This window comes from Camelus bactrianus, chromosome 12, assembly GCF_048773025.1.
Source record: "Camelus bactrianus isolate YW-2024 breed Bactrian camel chromosome 12, ASM4877302v1, whole genome shotgun sequence".
Lineage (NCBI taxonomy): Eukaryota > Metazoa > Chordata > Mammalia > Artiodactyla > Camelidae > Camelus > Camelus bactrianus.
The window spans coordinates 35,364,862-35,387,127 of NC_133550.1; the positions used below are offsets into that span (position 1 = coordinate 35,364,862).

Here is a 22,266-nt window from a genome sequence, read left to right on the forward strand (position 1 = left end):
GAGTGAGGCCAAGGTGCTGGGGGAAAGAGATGTGGAAAAGTGCTTAGAACTGGCTCTAGAACTTAATGGGGAAGAGGACAAGGAGTCCCAATAGACATGCACAGCTCAGATTAGTTTACTAAGGGACCAGATAAAGACTTGAAGAAATTGCTCTAGCCAGGAATAACAGCTACACATTGCATCTTGTGCTATATATTCTCAGAAACCTTAAACAAAGTCTTAAAAGACCAGATAAGAATGTAGTCCAGCAAAGGAGAGATGAGGGAAGAACAACATTGAAAGAAAGCATGAATCACAGTGCTTCCTTTGCAATCCTTTTCAGATGCTTCTAACTTGACAGCTCCTTCACAACTCTCTCTGCCTACTCACATCTTTCTCACTTCACAGCCACTGTGGTCAATTTTCAACCTGATGGGCTTGCTTAAGGTAGACTAGTTTATAAGAAAAAACTTACACTTTCCTCTTGATCTATATACAAATTAGAGCTAAATGGATTTGTTTAATATTGATGACACCAAAGTTTAGATGTGCAGATCTTAACATACAGTCATAAAAATTCAGAGCAGGAAATGGAGTTCATATGTGAAAAAAAAAATCATCTTAAGTGGAATTTTCCTTAGTTTATGATATGCACCTACAGTCCTAATCATCCTGTAAGTTCTGATAGGTTGACCAAAAATTATAAAGATGAATGAAAAAGAATATGAAAGAATATATATGTATAACTGAAACACTATGCTGTACACTAGAAATTAACACAACATTGTAAATCAACTATACTTCAATTAAAAAATAAAATAAAAAAATTACAAAGATGTCTAATATTGATTTTTTTTAAGGACCCATAGAAGAGTAGGACAGAAGCAAATGTCAAATGTCCAGACATGGAGGCAGATGTCCCACCACCCTTGACTATATCCACAGGATGAAGAAAAGCCAGCTGGAAGGAATAAGATGCAGCAAGTATGTCTGAGAACTGGCATTTCATAAATAATTACTGCTGCCTTTGGTCTCTCTGAGAGTTACTGATAAACATCTCTTTTTTCCCTAAACGTCTTTTCTCTTTTCCTTCTATAATTTATTACTTGATTCTTATTTATCAAGTGCATACTAGGATTAATAAAATACAGACACTGCCCTTGGATGCTCTTATACTGAGTGGGGGCAGTTAGACATGTAAATAGGGAATAAAATAATGATTCCCTCCTTGGAAATGACCTGATAAGCCACTACACATTAATGCTAAAGACTGGTAGGTAATACTGTAATATCTCCCAGGGATTTCTGCAACCAAATAGGGGATGGTGCCTTGACACACTGAATTTTGTAGAGTTTCAAGTGTTCGCATTTTCACCATCATCATCTATCATGGCTCATATACTAACATAGAGTAAAAAAAAACGGAGTATCCAAGCCTCCCAGCAGACCTATAATGCAGAAGGGAATTATTTAAAGAGTGGCAGAAAGCTGCCCTGCCCCACCCAAAGTATTGCCCCTGCTGACTTTTTGCTGATGTTCTCAATTCAAACTCTTTATAATGGGATATTTTTAATAAATGCATAAAGTGAAGCAATCGATCATTTTATGGTATCATCTAGTTACAGATCTACTGAAAACAACCTAGTACAGTTTGTCCCTAATCCAGTTTAAATGACTAATCCTGACACTGTGCCATATTTCCCCAGCACCAGAATAATGGTGGAAAGGAAATCTACTGCAGAGCTATAACCTACGTAACCTCAGCCTTTAATAGGTATAATATTAAACCATAGAATCATGATTTCATGCTTTAGTACCTGCTATAATAATATTAAAATTAGCCCTAGAACAGGAATCCATTTCTACTCCCAGCTCTGTTAATTATCTAGCCTCACGGCCTTGGACAAGTCACAAAGCTCTCTGAGTCTTGCAGTTCTCATCTATAAAAAAGAAGACCATTAGGTTCAATGAATCCAAGGTCCGATCTACCTCTAACCTTGCATAGTAGCTAACGTCTATTGAGTCTTCAGGAGGAACAAAAACATTTTCTGGACTCTCTGTTGGGCTTATCATCTAGGCTTTTTTATGTATTTCCAAACTGCAGTTTGTTTTTATTTATATTCCAAAGAACTTGACAACTTACCAAATAAATTGTCAGAAAGAGAAAATTCATCCGTGGCAGGTAAGTGGGAGTGCTCAATGAGATTCATTTTTGATCCCATCCAAACTTTTCTATTTGAAAAGTTATGGTGGTCTTCAGAAAAATCCTCTGAAAGGTAAATAAATACACAGTATGTTCGGGGAAGATGGGGCACAAGCTAATTTTAAAAAGCACAGGTGGCTCCCTCTGTAGATATCTTATCATAGCCTTTCTATACATATTTTTTCTCAATACTTACCATTTCTATAACTCACTTGGACTTATAAATGTCCAAGATACATACTTTTAGAACAGATACTCTAATTTATCTGGGAAAACACCATACGTTTTCATTTGTTTCAGCACTTGGGAGATTTGAGCAAGATATGATGATATTTTGGTTATGCCTTTACTTCTTTTACATGTAGGGAAAAAAAGAAACAAATATAAAGGCCTGGATTAAAAATGGGATTAATTGATGATTTATTATCTTAAATTTTATTCTAAATTTGAACAAGTCTTTGCAAAGACACGCAAGTCATTCAAGACCACTTCCTGCAGGAATTTTCTTAAAGTTGAGTAGGCACACCATGCCAGCAGATAAAAAAGTTCAGAAAGTGTTCACCTAAGATCTTTATTTTTGCCTTTTAGAGGACATTTCAGGGGCTTGCATTTTCACTCTCATGGTCTAACTTGGTCATAAATATTTATCTAAGGTAAAAGAAATTATGGTAAAAAGAAAAATAGTGGTAAATCTCACCAAAATGTCTGAAGTTTCATCCTGAGGAGATGTCTAGAAGGCATCCAAGAACCCAAGAGATGCAGTGTTCACTTTTAGCATACTTCTAGGTCTTCTTTTCTTCCTTGCTTCCTTCCTTCTTTCCTTTCTCCTTCGTTCTATGTCTTCTAGTTCTTGAAGAAGTAACTAGAAAAATTGAATAATGAAAAGATACGCTATCAGAGACTTTTTTCCAAGGCTGTTTTCTGAGGATGATTTTCAAACCTTTACTCCTATCTCCATCAAGAAATCATGTCATTTCCAAATAACTTTATATTTGCTACTCAGGAAGAGAATACAGGGTTTTTGTTGGATAAATATTTATTTCATTAGAACTTTCTTACTATTCATATCTCTATTTCTTTACTCCTTACTCAGCAAAATGCCCCAGATCAAGCAGAAGTAACAGCTCAAGCAGACATTTGGCTGCTGGTAAGTTGGTCCACCAGACCACATTTACTGCATTCACTCATTTATTCATGCTGTTAACAAATATGTACTGAGAACTTACTCTGAATGAAGTTCTGTGCTGGATCTTTGGAAATAAAATGGTAAAAGGAGGGGGGAGTACCTCTAATCAATGACATCAAACTTAATGAGGAATAGACTTCTTAAAAAGTAACCATACGAATACATAGATGAGTATATATTACCATGAAAGCTGTTGATGAAGGCAAAGATGAGGATATTTTAACAGAGAGGTCTGATATGAAAAGGAATCGAGATAGTGAAGTAGCTGAAGGATGATGTGGTTTTGAGGGTAATTTTTAAAGGTAGGCAGTACTAGGTCACATTTGAATTGAGAAGACACCAAAGAGATTGAAGAAATAAGAAAGAGAGAGCAGCTCCTGTGAAATGATAAAAGCTGTGTCCACTGAGGAAATGAAGACATTTCTGGGCCCATCTGCTAAACCAATGGCCTGGCCCTACCAAAGTCTACCAGTAAGTCAAAAGGCTTGTTAGGAGAAAACCCATCCTGAAGTCAGAAGGAACCAGGAACCATGACATTCACCTCAAAGTAAAGCGTCAGTCATTAGAGGATTGTGTACCTGTCAATATGGCACAGTGTTTGACCTACCCGTACTAGATTCAAGAGGACTTCTTGCCACCCTGAGGTAAGAAAGGAGGGGGCTGTAAGTGAAAATGAATCTGGAAACACTTAAGTATAAGGTGGACCTTCCAACAGAATGCAACAAGTAGGAGAAAGAGTTCATTTCAACTCCACCCTCACCCTCAAAAGCTCTGCCACATATCACAGTGGAACTTTGACTCCAAGAGAACTCAGGGCCTTTCTGGGGCAATTGTAAAACAGCAGCACCACTCCAGGGATCACCGTAACCCACAGAGAAGTGCCTGGCAGAGGAACCGTGACCACTGGTTGGGCACGACTGTCCCCTCTGGACACAAAAAGTAGTGGAAGAAGTGGCCAGAGTAGACTTGATTATGAACAAACACAAAATGACCCCAAGGCATTCCCGAAATATTTGCAGGGGAGGAGGGCTCCGATAGGGGACACAAGGTCCTAAGGAATAAGCCAGTAAAAGTTGAGTAGTCACCATTGATGGAACCTCATTCATACTCATAAGCTTGTAGAGAATTGGGGAAATTAACTTTCAATATGTGTGTGTGAATTGTGTGTATATATTCAATGTGTATATATTAATATATATATGAATTATGTATAGTAATTGTATATATGTGTCTGCATATTGTATAATAATTAGGTTGGAAATCTTCCCCAAATTCAGGCAACTATGGTTTTAGATAGAGTTTCTCCTAACTGTGGAGTAAGAAATTCCTTAGTTTCCCTTGATTATAATTTCCAGTAATTCACAAATGAGCAAAGTCAGGAATTTTTCCTAATATTCAATTCAAACTGTCATTTGAAACCCATTCGCTTTGGTCTTTAAAAAAATAGATGTCAGCTCTATGACTCTTTAGCTTTACCTCAGTGCTTTTTCTCACATTTGTCTTTTTTAACATTCCATCATGGTTACCAAGCTCCCCATATTCCATAGCATATTATAGCTCTAACATTTTTCAGCTACACTCATCTTCACTTTGGGATTCTTACACTACATTTTCCTCTATATGTGCAAAGAAATTTGGCACCTTCAATTCAAGTGCCTGGCACACAAGATGCCCTCAAGAAATGTTGGCTCAATCAAATGATCTGTATTAATTTCTTTTACTGATTCATGGTACCAAATTCCCTGACACTTGGCATGCTCTTCCTGGAGAAATAGCACAGGAAAAGGATTTTATTCTCCTATTGGCAAAGGGATATAATTTGCCACTTTATCACCCAAATGATCTTCTGTTTACATATTGTCTATGGCTGTTTTCACACAACAATGGCAGAGTTAAGTAGTTGAAATACAGTCCACATGGTGTGCAAAGCCTAAAATATCCACTCTCTGGCCTTCATAGAAAAAGCTTATGATCCCTGTCTAACCTATAGAGACATGCATGGAAGTGTTGAACCCACATTCAGAATAGTGGTACAGAATGACTGGGCAGTACATACTGAACTTCCATAGCTTCTGTAATGCCCTCCTTCTTAAGCTGGGGGTAAATATAAGGAAGATGATGACATTACTTAATGGTTTGCATGTTAGAAATCTTTCATAATGAAAAAGATTGAATGAAATGATGTATGTGAAAAGCATCCTCATCTGTAAACTCATAACAGGGATTCTCTGTTTCACACTCTTACACCCACCCACACACACATTCTTAAGGTTTTAAGGAGAAGGTAATGCCCTCTCATAAAATGTTTGGGAACTCTAGTGGTGTTCAAAGAGGTGCTATTGGAAAACTTGAGTGGAACAATGAAATCTATGTTCAAGAAGATTACTCTAATGAGAAGGTGGGATAAGGCAGATAAGCAGTAAAAGAAGGAGGAAAGTTCAGGAAATTCTCATTCAGGAAGTGAGATGATTAGGTGTACATTAGGGTGTTTTCTGTAGGATGCAAAGGAAGGGACTTGAGTAGAGTGTATACGGAGGAGGAGGAAGGACAAAAAGAAACCTGATGATACAAAGTTTAAGCCTTGGGTATTGGGGGAAGCAGGGACAAAATGTTTATTTTACTTTATGTTTATTTGTCCTATGATGCAATGTAAGCCTTACGACCCAGGAATAATTCCAGCAGTGCTAAGTATTGTTTGTTTTTAATGTGATAAGACACATAGTGACTGGTAGCTTGGACTCCTACTTTCTGTTTATCAGTTTGTACTTGTTTAGATACCGTGTGTCACAGGGAGTTCATGGTGTATGGAGAGCTCTGATTTGGCACAAACCATATGCAAATAGAGACCCTGGAAAGACCTTGCTCCAATTAAATAGCTTTGACTCTGAATCTCAGCTCTCAGAAGATGAAGATAAAACCAATTACCTATGTTGGTTCCCTATGAACTCTCCACACCCCAAGTCACCATTCTTGGTGACATTTTTCTCAGATGAACCTAGGTGTTGGTGGCAAAGCATGCATTTTGTTGGACATCTATGTCATCCATTCTTCAAGGGCAAGAAAAAAGTGAACTCTTTTTAGCTATTATCGTTTCACGCCCAGAGGATGCCCTGGATTCAGCCCAAGGCTGGAAGAATGTTCCTAAAGGAAAAGAGAAAGGAGCTGTAGGGAAAAAAAATATTTTATCTTTCCAGGGAGTTGATCTTCCCAGAAGCACTGAAACTGAAGTAATTCTCTCCAGGGCGAAAACACAGATTTAAGATAAATACATTCTTTTCAAAGTCCAGAGATTTAAAGGACAACATGTGGCCAGTAGTGACCACAGGTCAGGCAGGACAGCCTCCGGCCAATATGGCCATTGTGACCATATTATTCTGAGGGTGGTGCCCTTTAAGAACCAGACAGCCTTTCCTTCTATCATAATAACCATTATTTTTTTTGGTGTGTGTGGGGGAGATAAATTAAAATAATATCTACCATTTTATTTGTACTTAGTATGTGGCAGCTTTTGTGCCATGTTATTTTATTTAGTCTTTAAGAAGTCAAGTAAGTATTAATAATACACACTTTATAGACGAGAAAACTGAGGCTCAAAGAGATTAAGCAGACTTTCCAACGTTACACCACTGGTAAGAAACAGAGTGGGGATGTAAACCCACGTCTAACTCTAAATTCATGCTTTCTCAGGCAACTCTCCCACTGAAGCTCTCACTAACTACTTACCAGTGCCTACTGACGATGAAGTGGCATTCCTGTGAGGTCACTTCTGTCCAAGGCATTTCAACATTAGCTGTTCATATACACAATTCAGTAAGCCTGTATAGGGTTTGCCTGTTATATTGTTTTGTGTCTTTTCAAACTTCTTTTGCTGTTTCTAAAGTCTCCATTTAAAGGTATACTTTCTTCAGGTGTTGTACACCAAAAATACTAAGCCTACCAGACCTCTATAGCTTTTTGAGCATCTCTACTCTGGAAAGCCTACAATGGGGCCCAAAGAGTGGCTGGTCTTTATTTTCAACTAGATGTAAAAGAAGTCCCTGGAGTAGAGGCCCCTAGAGCCAAACCTGAGAGTAAGGACTCCTTCTATTTTGCACCCTAGGTATCTTGTTGGTCTCACTCTAGTGCCTGGCCTGTTTCTCAACCTCCTCGACCAGCAGCAATCTCTAGCAGATTTTCATAGTACCAAGTGCTTGTCTTCTTTGAGCACTTGTCAGTTATAATACTCCCTTTGTTTTTGTGGTGATGTGGCTGTCTGTCTCCCCCATTGGACTATCAGCACCAGAAGAGCTTGCCCTGGATCTCTGGTGACTAACAGCCTGCCAAGTACATATTTGATTCACAATCAATACTTGTCAACTGAATGAATGAAATGAATGAATAAACTAACTAAATACATAAATGAATGAATGAATAATATACATTATTAGATAACCATTTTTAGAATCAGTCTTGTTTAGGCTATAGGATCAATAGTAAATAGACAATAAGTTAGGCACATGAAAAAATGCTCAATATTGGTAATTATCATAGAAATGCAAATCAAAACAACAATGAGGTATCACCTCACATCAGTCAGAATGGCCATCATTCAAAACTCCACAAACAACAAATGCTTGAGAGGGTGTGGAGAAAAGGGAACCCTCCTGCGTTACTGGTGGGACTGTACTTTGGTGCAGTCATTATGGAAAACAGTACGGAGAGTCCTCAAAAAACTAAAAACAGACTTACCATATGATCCAGCAATCCCACTCCTGGGCATATATCTGGAGGGAACTCTAATTTGAAAAGATACATGCACCCCAGTATTCATAGAAACACTATATACCATAGCCAAGACATGGAAACAACCTAAATGTCCATTGACAGATGACTGGATAAAGAAGTTGTGGTATGTTTATACAAAGGAATACTACTCAGCCATAAAAAAGAATAACATAATGCCATTTGCAACAACATAGGTGGATCTGGAGAGCATCAATCTGAGTGAAGTAAGCCAGAAAGAGAAAGAAAAATACCAGATGGTATCACTTATATGTGGAACCTAAAAAAACGACACAAATGAACTTATATACCAAACAGAAACAGACTCACAGACATAGAAAACAAACTTATGGTTGGTTACCAGGAAGGAAACAGGGTGGGAAAGGATAAATTGGAAGTCCAAGATTTGCAGATACTAACTATTATATATAAAATAGATAAACAAGGTCCTACTGTACAGCACAGGGAACTATATTCAATATCTTGTAGTAACCTGTAATGAACAAGAATATGAAAAGGAATATAGATATGTATGTACATGTAACTGAATCACTATGCTGTATACAAGAAATTGACATAACATTGTAAACCAATTATACTTTAACAAAATAAATAAATAATATTTTTAAAAATAATAGACATGTAGAACAGCACACATAAGAGCTGAAGGATTCATCTTTTTTAGTCACACAAGAAACCTGACAACTAAACCTTCCCCACAATGCAGTCCTAATGAATAAACTGAATCCATTTTCTTGGAAATCTCTAAAGGAGTGAGCCCACACATCTCCCACGGGAACCATTTCATATATGAATTGGCCACCACAGGAAATAATTTTAATAATCATCCCAAATCTCCCTTTGTTAATTTCTCTTTGTTTAGAACCACCAGGAAGAGTTTTTGGTCTTCTTAATGTTTTCTCTTTATAGTCAGGAAAGCTTTTCCCCATTATCAGCTATAGTCAAAATGGTCAAGAAGTTGGAGAAAGTTATGCTTTCTCTATGACTGATTTGTCATTTAAAAAAAATAATTCATTGGATCTCCTGAAATTTTATGACTATTATTTACATAATTATTTGTTATTTGCAAAAGTGGTCACCACAACTTCTTCCATTCCACATGCCCTTTTGAAATGATAGTTTGCCACTACTCATCAATAGATAAAGGTTATTTCCTCAGCTTTTGAACCTGAACTGGTCTGGTGACTTCCTAGACCAATAGAATGGTGGAAGTTACATTGTGAGACTTCTGATCTAGGCCTTACGAGGTCTTGCAGTTTCTGTTTCCCCCATTTAGGAATGCTGCCCTGAGACTGGCACACTATTTGTACATGCCCCAGATACAAAACTAATGGAGAGAGAAGTCAGCTATCCAAATTGTCCCAGTTGAGAGCCACATCAAGACTCTAGACATGGGTGGGCCCATCTTGGACCTTCTGTTCCATTTGATTGTCCATCTGAACGAGTTACATGAGTGAGCCCAGGCAAAACCAGCAGAGAAACTGCTCAGCTGATTCACAGAAATTCGAGCATTAATGAATCATTACTCTTTTAAGTCACTAAGCTTTGGGGTAGTTGTTACAAAGAAATAAATAATTGCCAAAGAAGTCAGTACCTAGAACAGGGATGCTGTTTTATAAAAAGAAGGTTAAAACACATGACTGGGATTGGGAGGTACGCAGAACTTGAAAGGGCAGTTAGGAAACGGCTAGTGAAAACTGCAAGAGCAGTGAGGAAATTACTACAGGAAGCTGGAAAAGGAATGGGTCATGTTTTGCAGTCACAAAATAATTGGCAAAACTGTCACCTGTGGTAATTTGGAACACAGAAAGTTTCCTAATGAACTTGAGGATCTGATTAAGGAGATTTCCAAGTAGTATGGTGAATGTGTCAGGTGGCCTTTTTAGCTGTGCATAAGATACATAAAGAAAAAGATAAATTAAGGAAGAAATGGTTCATTTTGCAAGCAGAATTTAGAGTGAATATGAAAGATCCAGGATGTACTGGATTGAAAAATAAGACTGTTGTGCATTTTTTATCTATCTGGCATAGGAGTCTCAAAGAAAGAAATGACCCCAAGGTAAATATCAAGTCATGAGTATGGCTATAGGATCCCTTGTTAAGAGCTCAAAAAACATAAGAAGGTGCCAAGTAGACCCTCACATGTAGATAAAAGGGCTTCTAAGAATGTCAGGGGCATTTCTCACAACATAGTTTCACAATAGCTTGACACGTCCAAAGTAGAAAGAAGTCTGTCTCAAAAAAATTATGGATGTAGGTTTGCAGGCATGGAGTGAGTCCTGAGAAGACTTACAAGAAGGCCACCAAGTGTTTGAGCAAATTGATTAAGTGAGAGAAATGCCATTTTGAACCAAAAGCTGACTTTGCAATTCCTCCCATCAATAAGTGAAGTCTATTTCCCCATCCCTTGAATGAGCCGTTACTATGACTTGTTTTGACCAATAGAATTGTTATGTTTCTGGGGAGTAGACCTCAAGAGACTGATTTCTGTTTTCACCCTCCTGGAATGATGTCCTGAAACCACCATGAAGTAGCCAGGAAAGAAATACTCTAGGAGAAAGAGACTCAGCCATTCCAAATATCACAATCAACAACCAGCACTAAGGCCCCAGTCATGGGAGTGAGACTTAGTTGAGCCTCCAGTTCGTATCAGTTGCATGATTGAGCCCAGAAAAAACCAGCAAAGAGTCACCTAGCCAACCAAAAGAATCAAGAAATAATATATCTATCCTTTTAAGTCATTAAGTTTTGGGGTGGCTTGTTATATAGCACTAGATAACAGATACAAATCACTCAAAATGGACAATATGGTATGTTGGTTTTTGCCTTATTGGGTCTAAAGAAGTGAGAATTTTCTTAAAAGTACTGTATTTTCTCTTTAAAAACAGCATCTCAATGTCAATTTCCAATGTCAATGCCAAGTGAATTCATTCACTCACATATTTATTTAGTCATTATACGTTTATTGACTCTGTGTCAGGCACTGGACAGATAGATTAAAAAAAAATCATGATCCTTCAAGAGTCTTAGTGGAAAATTTAGCTGAGGACAATTCAGTTAAAACAGTGTGGGGATCACTACGATAGAGGAAAGCACAAGTCGCTTCAGGAGCACAAGCAAGGACATTCATTCATTCAACATTCATTATTTCTTCACTGTGTGTCAGGCTTTGATCTAGGTCTTGGAAATAGAGTGACGGATAAGACAGAAAAAAAAAATCCCTGTCTTCATGGGGCTTACATTCTAATGAGAGAGATGGATAATTTGCAAGTAAACAAGTAATAAGACTTTCAATGATAAAAAGAAATAAACAAGATAAAGAATAGAGTGATGCGGTTGGACATTATTTTGGAGAGGGTGCTCCGGGAAGAGCTCTCTGAAGAGTGGACATTAGAATTGAGGTGTAGAGAAGAAGGAGTAAACCACAAGCAGGAAATAAGTCCAGGCAGAGGGGTCAGCAAGTGCCAAGGGCCTGGGCTTGTGGTGCTGGATGGACAGTAAAAGCCCAATGGAGCTGGAGATGAGTGAGCTAAGGGGGAGTGTGGGAGATGAGGTCTGAAAAAGCTAGCTCTCTATGGCCTATTGACTATGATAAAGAGTTTGGATCTATTCCAAATGGGAGTCACTGGAGGGTGTGAAGCATGGATGTGACTAGGACAATAAAGAAAGTCTTCCTGATGGTGGAGGGCTGGTTCTTGAATATAATCTCGAAGCAGTGGGCATTAGACTAGGCAAAAGACATGGCTATAGGAAAGAGAGAGCACACTGTGTTCTGAGCAGCCATACCTGATCCTCTATGCTGTAGCCAGTGGATTCAGCTCAAATCTGTGGAGGAAGGCTGGCCCATTCAAGAAATAGCACCAAGAAAAATGACTGTTACTTTGTGGGAAAAAATGAAAGAGTTCTATCTTGTATCATTCTTGAAAATAAGCCTCAGGTGGAATCAAGACTTTAAAAATAATAAATTCATTGGTACAAAATACAGAAAAAAACACATTTATGCTCTTTATGGATTTAGGGATTGAGAATGACTTCTTAAACAAGAAATAAATAAGAAAAGAATCAATTTGACTACATTAAAATTAAAAAGACAGAAGTCAAGACATCATAAACAAAGCTAACTATATGAAACAAACTGGGAGAAAATGTTTACAACATAAACGACAGCTTAAAATTAGTATAAATAATACATAACTCCTATAAATAAAAACAGAAAAGATAAACAATCCAAGGGAGAAACTGGCAAAGAATGTAAAGAGGAAATTCACCCAAAGGGAAATACAAGTGGCCAATGAATATACAAAACATCTGAACCTGATTCATAATTATAAAAATGCAAATTAGTATAACTGGATATCATTTCCATCTATCAGATTATCAGCATTTTTTTGTTTGATAATATTAAAAGTTGAAGAAGTGTGGAAATATGTATTCTCACACACTATTAGTGGATATGTAGTTTTTAGCCTTATTGGAGGACTCTAGCAGTATAGATTAAAAACAAAATGCAATTCTCATTCTTGGGTATCTTCCCTAGATAAACCTTTGCCCATATGCACAAGAATGTTCATTGTAGGATTGCTTCTATTTAAAGTGGGAACTAAAATCTTGAAGTTTTATTAGGATTTTATCTTGAAAAATGAAAATTAGTAAAAATTCATTTTATAGCCACTCCTATTAATTTTGGTCACCAGAACTCTGTTGTAATTCTTAGACCTAACAAAGAAAAACAAAATTACGTTTTCCTGTGCAATACTTCCCTTTGCAAATCAGGTTGCATTATGTTAGCTTTGTATTGACACAAATTTACAAAGAGGAGAGAGAGTAAAAATAGCAGACATTCTTTTATGGCCAATATTGGAAAGGGGCAAACTGAGAGAGAAAATTACTCACTATGGAGGGCAAGGGGGTTTGAGGGCTGCAGACCGGGATGAGAGAAAAGGGAGGTGGGAGAGAGGAGGGAAGGATGGATATTTTCAGGTAAAGATGACTTCGGCCTCTCCTTGCAGCTGGGAGACTAAGGATACTCTTAGAGTGATGCCTTGTAGCTACATCTCTGCTGGTAGAAAATAGTGCAGCAGCAAGAAATACCTGGGAAGAAGAAAAGTGTTTCTATTTCTTTTAGTCCTTCATGATCTATGTTGCTAGGATTTAAGAGAAAAAGGAGACTGTGAGCAAAATGAAGGGGAAACACTCCCTCTCAAGAAAAGAACATAAACCTTCATTCTTTCCTTTATCCACTCACCTAATGACAATACAAGCCTCTTAAAATCTATCATATGGTGCTGTTATTCTCCTGGTGTTCATAACCCGAAGCTTCTGGGCACCACAGCAGTTCTGAGCGCCTCCCAGAAGTCCTCGATCACACCACCAGGGTGGGTTCACCGAGTCTTTAATTAAGATGCTGATAACTGAAGTCTCCAACCAGCTCTCCTAGACTGACCTCTAAGTTAAAGCAAACAGTGCTGAAAACTTTCCACTTCCCCTGTTCCTGGTGCAGTTTTTAGAAAATAACCCTAAGAGGTTTTGGGAATCTTCAAATTGTACTGAGGCTTAACAAGTCACCCCTGTCAAACTGAGACATTTGCAGGCTAGTCTGCCTGCTCTGCCATCATTCCAGACTTCAAGTTCTCCCAGCCTCCCACATCAGGGTAGCAAGGGAAGGACTCTGGAGTCAGAAAGATCTACCCTCGTATTCAGATCCTACTACCTCTGAACTGTGTGACTGTGGACAGGTTACTTGTTCTCTTTGGGCCTCAATTTCTTCATCTGTAAAATGAGTATAAGAAATTCCTTGCAGGGTTATTGTGAGAAGGAAACAGGCCATTTAGGCAAAGTCTGTGACGCACTCATGCACACACACAGTTCCCTTCTTTTCCTTCTAAAGTACTCAGGGCCTCACAACTATTGGGTGTTCCATTCCCATGTGGCCAGATTTTGGAGGTCAGAGGAAGGACAGAGATCACATTACTTTTCTTCTCCAAATGCGGAGGGGAGGGCAGAGGTGTGTGATGGAAAAACAAAGCTGCAAACCGTGAGGAAGGGTCTCAGGACAAGAGAGCGTCCTCCCAGGACAGTATTTTATCAGCTAACTTGGAGTTGCATCAGCCATATTGCAACATTCTCAGCAAAACAGAAAAGTCCACGGTACACATGGCACAGGTCCATAATTTGGGGGGGGGGGTGATTCAGAGATCAAGGCATCTATCATTTTTATAAAGTCACAGCTAGACCCGCCAGTGACAGCTTCCCAGACATCTTTCTCTATCCCTCTTGTGGATACTGCTGAGGTGGTTCTGAGGCAGCACCAGTGGCAACAGCAGATTTCTTTAAAGCTCAGGTGAGTTTTTCAGACAAAGAATCAGCAGGAGTCATTTGCAACCCCCTCCCCCGCCCCTCCCTTCTAAATAAAAACTCAATTAAGAGAAATGATCTAGGCTCCCCTCAGAGTTGTCTAACTCACTACGGCAGCAAGCAGACAAGGAGATACCTTATCTGCATATTCAGATCTTGGACATATTTAAAAATAAAGTTCTTCCTAACATTTTCCATCTTATTTTAATATTTCCAACTAATATTAATATGAGAAATGGAAAGCAATAGAAGAGTTTACAATAGAAGTCAGAAGAGAACGCTTCTACTCTTCCTTTCCTTCTCCTAGGAAAAATCTCGGTTTCAATTAAGCATAGCTGAAATGTCATCCCAGTCCAAGATCCCAAGTCACCTGATGTGAGTAATCCCCAACTCACATCAGGATTTGATCAATTATAGCACAAATTCCAGCATACTATACAGGTGAAGTTGCCTATGGAATCAGAATAGGACATTTTCAAAATTTCTGCCTCCAGTGATTCTTCTGGGTGACCATAATGTTTAAAAGATAGTTCTAAATCATTTTTCAATAAGGAAAGCAACCCATTTTTTTCAATAACATAAAGTTAGATCCATTAACTTCAAGAGTTTCACATCAAACTCCACTAGAACTTAGAATTCATTCATCGGCCAAAATGTTAAAGAGAAACTTCAAATGACGACTTACCCGCTTTTGCCTTGAGATAGACAGCCTTCTCCCAGAGAAATTAGGTACTCACCCGGATTGTCTTAGTTTGGAGGGGAGCTTTCAAGGCCCAGGGAGGGTTCTGAATCAGTCTTCCTCCCCCAAACCTGGTGATTTTGCTACTGATGCTCAGAATCTGAATTCGTGTTGGGGTGAGTCCAGGAGACAGTGGGGTGAGGAGGAGGAGGAGGGAATTCCAGCAAGAGCCGTGGATGATCACAGGCGGCCTTCCGTCCCAGCAGAAGCATCTCTGCCTTGGCTCCGTGCCTCATGGACAGAGATTAGTCATTAACAATCCTTTCCCTGCTAAATGATATAAACAGAGAAAGGAACCTTGGGATAGCCTTGAGACTTCCAGGACAAACTCCCAGAACCCCAGGGTAGGGACTGTGACAAAGCTGAGGAGCCCTGAAGCTCGCCTTTTAAAACACTTCTTTGCAGGCTGCAATTTTTAGGGTTCTGAGTACCCAGATTTCTGCACACATCATCTAAAACTGAACTGTCATCTTCTCTCCCTCTCTCCAATTTCTTTTAATAGCTCCACCACCTCCAGGGGACTGAAGTTAGCAACTCTGAGGCTTCTTGACCCTTCCTTCCCCGAGCCTTTCTCTATCAAGTAATAACAGTGGATTCTATCTTTGGGATGTCTCTTGACTTCCAACCCACCTTTTTCCTCTACTAATTTTGGCCTACCACAGCTTCCCTTCTGAAGAGCAATGTTGGCTCTATAACTCTTGTTTCCTTTTTCTGCCTTCCAAATTGCATAGCAGAATAAAGCGTGGGGCTCTGGTCAGATACCCATTCACTTGTCACAACCTTGGGCAGGACACAGACTCTCTGAGTCTTGGTTTCCTCGTCTGCAAGATGGGGATAGTCCAACCCTCTTATGTGCTGCGGTGAGAATTACATGCATGGTTGAAAATGTGTAAAATGTTTAGAAAAGTGCCTGGCATACAGCAAGCACTCAATAAATTTTAGGCATTATTATTTCTTTCCTTTATCAGTTGAACAGATATTGACTGCACACTATGTACCCAGCATCCTATCCTGGTAGATGTTCTCCTAATCAAAAATCCACAGTGGATTCCCATGGCCTAAAAAATAAACTTAAAATGCTATGGACTGACCCCCTCCACCTGCTGACAGCCCTAACCTATCTTTCTAGCATTTTCTCACATCCTGTCTCTTCAGAGACCCCAACTTCTTGCCCACCTGTGCCGAGCTCTCCTCCCTCCACATCATTGCCCCAACTCTTCCCTTTACCTAAACTGCCTTCCTTTCTTATCCAAATATCTTCCTGGCCTATCTCAAATGCTGAGTTCTCCCTGAAAGTCAACCCCATTTCTCGTCTGCCCCTACTATGCCCACCAAACTCCCCTCATCCTTTATTATAGTTCTCTCATTATCCCTTCATTCCTCTGACCTTGTATATTATAGTTATCTACTTATCTCTTTAACATTTCAAGAACATTTTTCAAGGACAAGCATGGTAGGAGACCTGCCTCTGTATCTATCCCTGGTCTTATTACAGTGCTTCTCATGGAAAAAGCCTCATGTAAACCTTAAAACCTATTTAAAACCTAAAAGTATTGCTTTTTCGTCATAAAAAAAGACAGTTGGGATTCACTTTTAATGGTGAAAGTGTTCACCATTAAAGAATAAGATGCATTAAAATCAGTCCTATTTTCTGAATATGGGGTTTTTATTGTGTACCAACTGTATCTGGAATAAAATGGCTACTTCAATCTGGATGCTACCTTTTTTTACTCAATTTTCAATAAAAAGATAATTGAGAGAGCCTGGAAGAAAAGCATCACATAACCATTTTTTAACTGAATCAATGAGTGAGCTGAGAAAATGATAACTTTCAAAAGTATCGTGCCTGTGCACGCACATGGGTGTGTGTGTGTGTGTGCGTGCCAATGTTCCCCATTGTAAAGTAAGTGGGAGGCCGGCACTCAAATCTGTTAGGAAAGCTCGCTTTTACTTCTCTGATTAAATGCAATCTACAGGTCTTATAGGCTCACACTCCCTCCCCCCGTGGGAGTACTGAAGCACAGCCCTCCACATTCTTTACCACCAGGAACAGGAGAACCCAGCCCCTGAAAATGCTCCCTTGCCCATTTGAAGAATCTCAGCCTTGACACTCACCGGGCTCTGCAGCTCTGGGCCACCCAAGGGACTCCTGAGTGACTCCCAGACCAATTCTTCTTGGATGGCAAGACCCTATATTGTGATTTCATTCTCTTCATCAGCCATGGAAGGTGATGGTTGAGGACACGGACTCTGAAGTCTACCACCTCTGCCACTTGTGAGCTCTGTGACTTTAGACCATAGGCTTTAACTTAACATCTCAATGTCTCAATTTTCTCATCTGTGAAATGGAAATATAATTACTACCTATTTCATGGAGTTATTATAAGGATTAAATGAATGAATATATACAAGGTGCTGATACACACAGAGTATCTGATATGCTGAAATGCTACATAACCATTAGCTGTTATTGTTTTCTCTGAGCATTTCACAGTAACTCTCATATTGACGCAACTGGACTGGAGCTGAAGGACCTAGAAGAGTGAAAGGTACTGAGGAGGAGAAAAGGGAGCAGGTCAGGGTAAGGGAAGGCTCTGGGGCAGGAGGTAGCTTGGAGAATCCCATGAAGTAAAGAGAAGGCCATTGTTTCTCAATTAAGAGCATGGAGAATCCACAAAGAAATAGGGGTAGGATGGGTGGGGGCAGTGGTGTGTTGGGAAATGTTTAATAACCAGCTATTAGAGTAGGGGAGGGGGGTACCTACACACATGTACACTTACATGTTTCTTTAAATTTTTCTGATATAATAGATGTGTAACACAAGTTTTACAAATAATAATATAATACACAATTTTGTGTATTATAAATTCCATGTAGCAAATTGATTCTCACAGGATGCTTTTGTTGAGTTTTGCTAAACTCTTGTATTGGTAGCCAATTTCTGGTTGCATTTCAACTGTGATTTGACAAATGGAACTGCATTCCAGTCCACTAACTCCTTCCCAATATAGTTATTGTCCTGAAATCTCACATGTGACGCACTGTTGAACTGTTAGTCTCACACAAACTATATTCATTAAACTGAATGCTCTTTCAGCTCCTATGCTACGTATGTTGGATTTCACTCACTCATCAGAGATGTGAAGAGCTTCTTTGCTGAATCAAATAATAGTTTCAAACACTGGAAGAACATTTCCTCAATTTTCTGTGTGCTTCACAATGTAAATACTCTGTATTATTAACATCTTCTCTACCACTTAGACCAGAGGTCAGCAAACTTTTTCTCTAAAGGGCCAAAAAGGAAATATTTTAGGTTTTGTGGCCACATCTGATCTCTGTCATATTTTTCATCCTTTGAAAAATATAAAACCTCTTCTTAGCTTTTAGGCTGTACAAAAACAGCCACAGGCCAAATTTTGTCTACTGGCCTTAGTTTGCCAGCCCCTTAGACTGGTGGCTCTTAATAGGGAGAAAAAGAGGCAATTTTGTCCAGCAGGGGATATTGGGCAAGACCTGGAGACAGTTGTGATTGTCATCACTTGGAGGGAGCGCTAGTGGCATCTAGTAGGTAGAGACCAGAGACGCTGCTAAACATCCTACAACGTACAGCACATCCCTCTACAACAAAGAATTATCCAGCCCCAAATGTCAATTGTGCTGAAATTAAGAAACACTCTGTTGGACAATCAAAAAAGCAGTAAATGGAGCACAAATTTGTAGATTTTACTCATTTCCATGGTGCAAATATTCTCACTGCGGCCTATTTCAAACTAAGAGCATGATGTCACTGAACAGAGCTGGGAAGAGATGTACAGAGGCAAACCATTACTTAGGATTTCCATCATTCAGATCCAATAGGCATGAATAGCCTATTTTTTTTTTAGACAGTTGACAAATTTCTTTTACTTTTTTTGTATCCACATGATTGTAAAAAAGCAAACAATGCTAATGGCCACTTTGGTAAAAACAAACAGTGTTTAAACCTAAGGAGGATTACATTCTTTGGACAGGCTTTATTCCCAGGATAGCAAACCCCTTGGCCACGACAGCACCTACTGCTTCGCACAACAGCATAAGTCACATGTTCGTGAAAGCACAGATAATTGTAAAATGTAGTAAAATAATTAGGATGTTATCAGTTTTAAGTATTTATTGCCTTTGTTTTAAAAATGTATTTAATTATAAGCTTATATAATTTAATTTTTAATAGTGGCTACATTTACAACTAGCTCAAATTACAAAATTGGCTCTTGTGACCCAGAGCAAGCTGACTCAGCACACCATTGGGGGAATGAGGACTTCTTACATATTATCCTTACAATTTAGGAGCTAAGAAGTATTTCTCCATTTTTTAAATGAGGAAACTAAGATTTAGATATTCAATGACTCAACAAAACAAGAAAGCTGGGCTTTAAACTTAAGTTCATTTTCTCCAAAGCTGATATATTTTTTCTCCTATACTTTGTTCCACTATCAACTCAGGCAAAGTGAGATCAAAATATTTATTCTATGAAATGCTTATCAGTACTGAGTTATTTTAATTAATTGCTGAATGGAATATAAATGAAGGAAGTCATTAACATATTGTTAGTGACCAACTCTGGTATGGTATTCTCTGTAGTAGGAAAGCCATTCTGCCAAAAAAGATGTCCATTCATCGACATTATTTCTTGATTAATGAGTTGGCTTCATATCTTCTCCACAATCCCTCTCTTTTTTGAAAATTTCTCCCCTCAACCCTAACGAATGAGTTCATCCCAGACCAGGGACTATAAAAGATCCTGAAGCAAATGGGTAAACAGGTAAACTTTGAATGTTGGTGTAGCAGGGGGGTGCAACCTAGCCAAGGACTGAGAGGCTTGGGTGATCACCACAGTCAGAGAACAGAGCCAAGGCACTCATGTTCACAGGGTGCTGACCACAGGGGACACTGAAATGCACAAAGGAAGGAAAGGAGGAAAAGCCTGGATAATCAAGCTGGCTTCTTTCCCTATTGGCTCAGGCCTGGTTGTGAGAATAAATCTCTGCCCCCACATTGAATCAATCTATCAGAAAGTGTCTGCAGTGGTCCTTACGCTATAGCCTTGAATAATGTCTTTTCTCTGGTTAGGCACACAACGCTCAAGAAGCTGTGCTTTCAGAAGGTTTCCAAGACTTAGGGCAACATGGTAGGGGTAGTGCTGAAAACACAGGTGTTAAAGACAGGGGCCTGGGTTTAAGTCCTAAATTGTCTTGCCATATAGCCTGAGCAAGTCAATCTCTGGGTCTTAATTTTCTCCCCCCTCCCCCACCCAAATAATAAAATAATGGGAAAAGAATGCCTACCTCATAGGGCTATTGTGAAGATCAACATGAAGTGTCACATGAAAATGTATGGTATAAAAACATCAAAGGGAAGCATCTGGCAGTCCCCACAGGATGTGAAATCTTCCAGAAGCTAGAAACCCTACAGGGACTCCACCCATCTCTGCATTCAGCTATTCTAGGTGACTCATTGAAGGTCACTGGGTCTACACGGAAGAGATAATCCTCCTATAGATGTTGAAGAATGCAACTGAAGCTTCATCTGAACTTGGATGGCCAATCTTAATGATCAAACTTTTTAAAAAGAAAGTATTTACAACCTGTTTTATGGAATATGTAACCCATAAGATAAAACACTACCATATTTTACTTAGGAAGGCTCAAATGAGTTTCTCCACTCATCCTAGATCAAATTCACTTTGCTCTCTGTATCTTCCTTGCCCCTCTCTTTTTTAGAGGAGTCCTTTGTTGTTGTTGTTGTTGTTGTTGTTTTTAATAACACAAGTAATAATGGTTACTGCAGAAAAGATAAAGAAGAAAATAAAACTCATCTATATTCCTATAATCCCATAGATTCATAGACTATGCTATCAAAACTTTGATGTTTTCTTCCAAACTTTTTAATGAAAAATAGATACATCCAAGTCTTCTCTTTTCATTAAAAAATGGTATCATGAGGTATATACTGCTTTGAATTTGCTTTTCTCATTTAATGCATCATAAATATTTTGATATTACTAAATATTTCATTACATGTATAAAATTTAATGGCAGTGTACTACTCCAGTTCATAGATATATGCCCTTGTTTAACCAATCCTACTGTTTAACTTTTGAATTGTTTCTAATTTTCCTCCATTATAAATGATTTTACAATGATCATCCCCTTTAGCTAAATCTTTGGCTTATCTATGATTATTTCCTTGGCTAGGTTTTCTAGAGGTGGAATTACTGAGTCAGAGTGAACATATATTTAAGATTCTAGCAAATTGCTTTCAGAAAGACTGTGCCAATTTGTATATCCCCAGTAGGATCCAAATGTGTCTATTTCCTGCCTATTTGCCAGCACATGGTGGCCTTAGTCGTTCTTTTCTCTAGAGAAGATTTCCTCAGAGGTGCCTCCACTCCTCACCTACCCTTCCCAGGAGAGAAGCAACATGGGCATTCAAGCAGGGTTTTCTGAACTGTGTGGTATGATCCATCGTGGTTCATGAAATCAATTTAGTTGGTCACGATCAACATTTGTTTCTTTTCAGTGAAATAGTATATATGTGTGTGTATATATATATATAAATGTATATATATATATATGTAATAGCATAACAAATATTTCCTTTGCAAGTAGAAAGGTAAGTACTGATTAATGTACTTAAGCACATTAAGTAGTTCTTGTTTCACTTATGTATGTGTGTATTGATGAAATCCAGATTTCAGTATAACACAGTTGTCAGGTCAAAGTTTAGAAAGTTTGAAAAGCACCAATCAGTCAAAAAGATCAATGAATCAGTGCCCACGGACTTAGATTCTCCACATAATTTGGTGGAGAAGGAAACCAAGGGAAAAAAGAATGGACACACATCCCATTTAGTTTCTCTAGTGGAAAAATGTTGATGGGAATGTGGTAAAACTCTCATAGGTACACAAAATTAGCTACTAAAATAGTGGAATGTAAGTCACGGTTTTACAGTAGGGGAAAGGTATAAATTTGGGGGCATGACAA

General features: G+C 38.7%; 1 protein-coding gene across 5 annotated transcripts in view; it reads right to left on the reverse strand.

The window, feature by feature from the left end:
- The window catches only part of NR1H4 (nuclear receptor subfamily 1 group H member 4), a 64,919-nt gene extending 49,462 nt beyond the window's left edge, over positions 1 to 15,457 (reverse strand). For 2 of the 5 annotated variants that reach the window (XM_074375232.1, XM_010962779.3), the window contains exon 1: positions 2,123 to 2,249. Coding sequence is in view for 3 of the 5 variants with exons in the window: in XM_074375233.1 (XP_074231334.1) it covers positions 2,123 to 2,201 (79 nt within the window). In the remaining 2 variants the exon portion in view is untranslated. Of the gene's footprint in view, positions 1 to 2,122; positions 2,250 to 2,879; positions 3,045 to 15,189 lie in introns of those variants that run through there. The other 3 variants (XM_074375233.1, XM_074375234.1, XM_074375235.1) reach the window with 3 other exon arrangements.
- Positions 15,458 to 22,266: the final 6,809 nt, after the last annotated feature.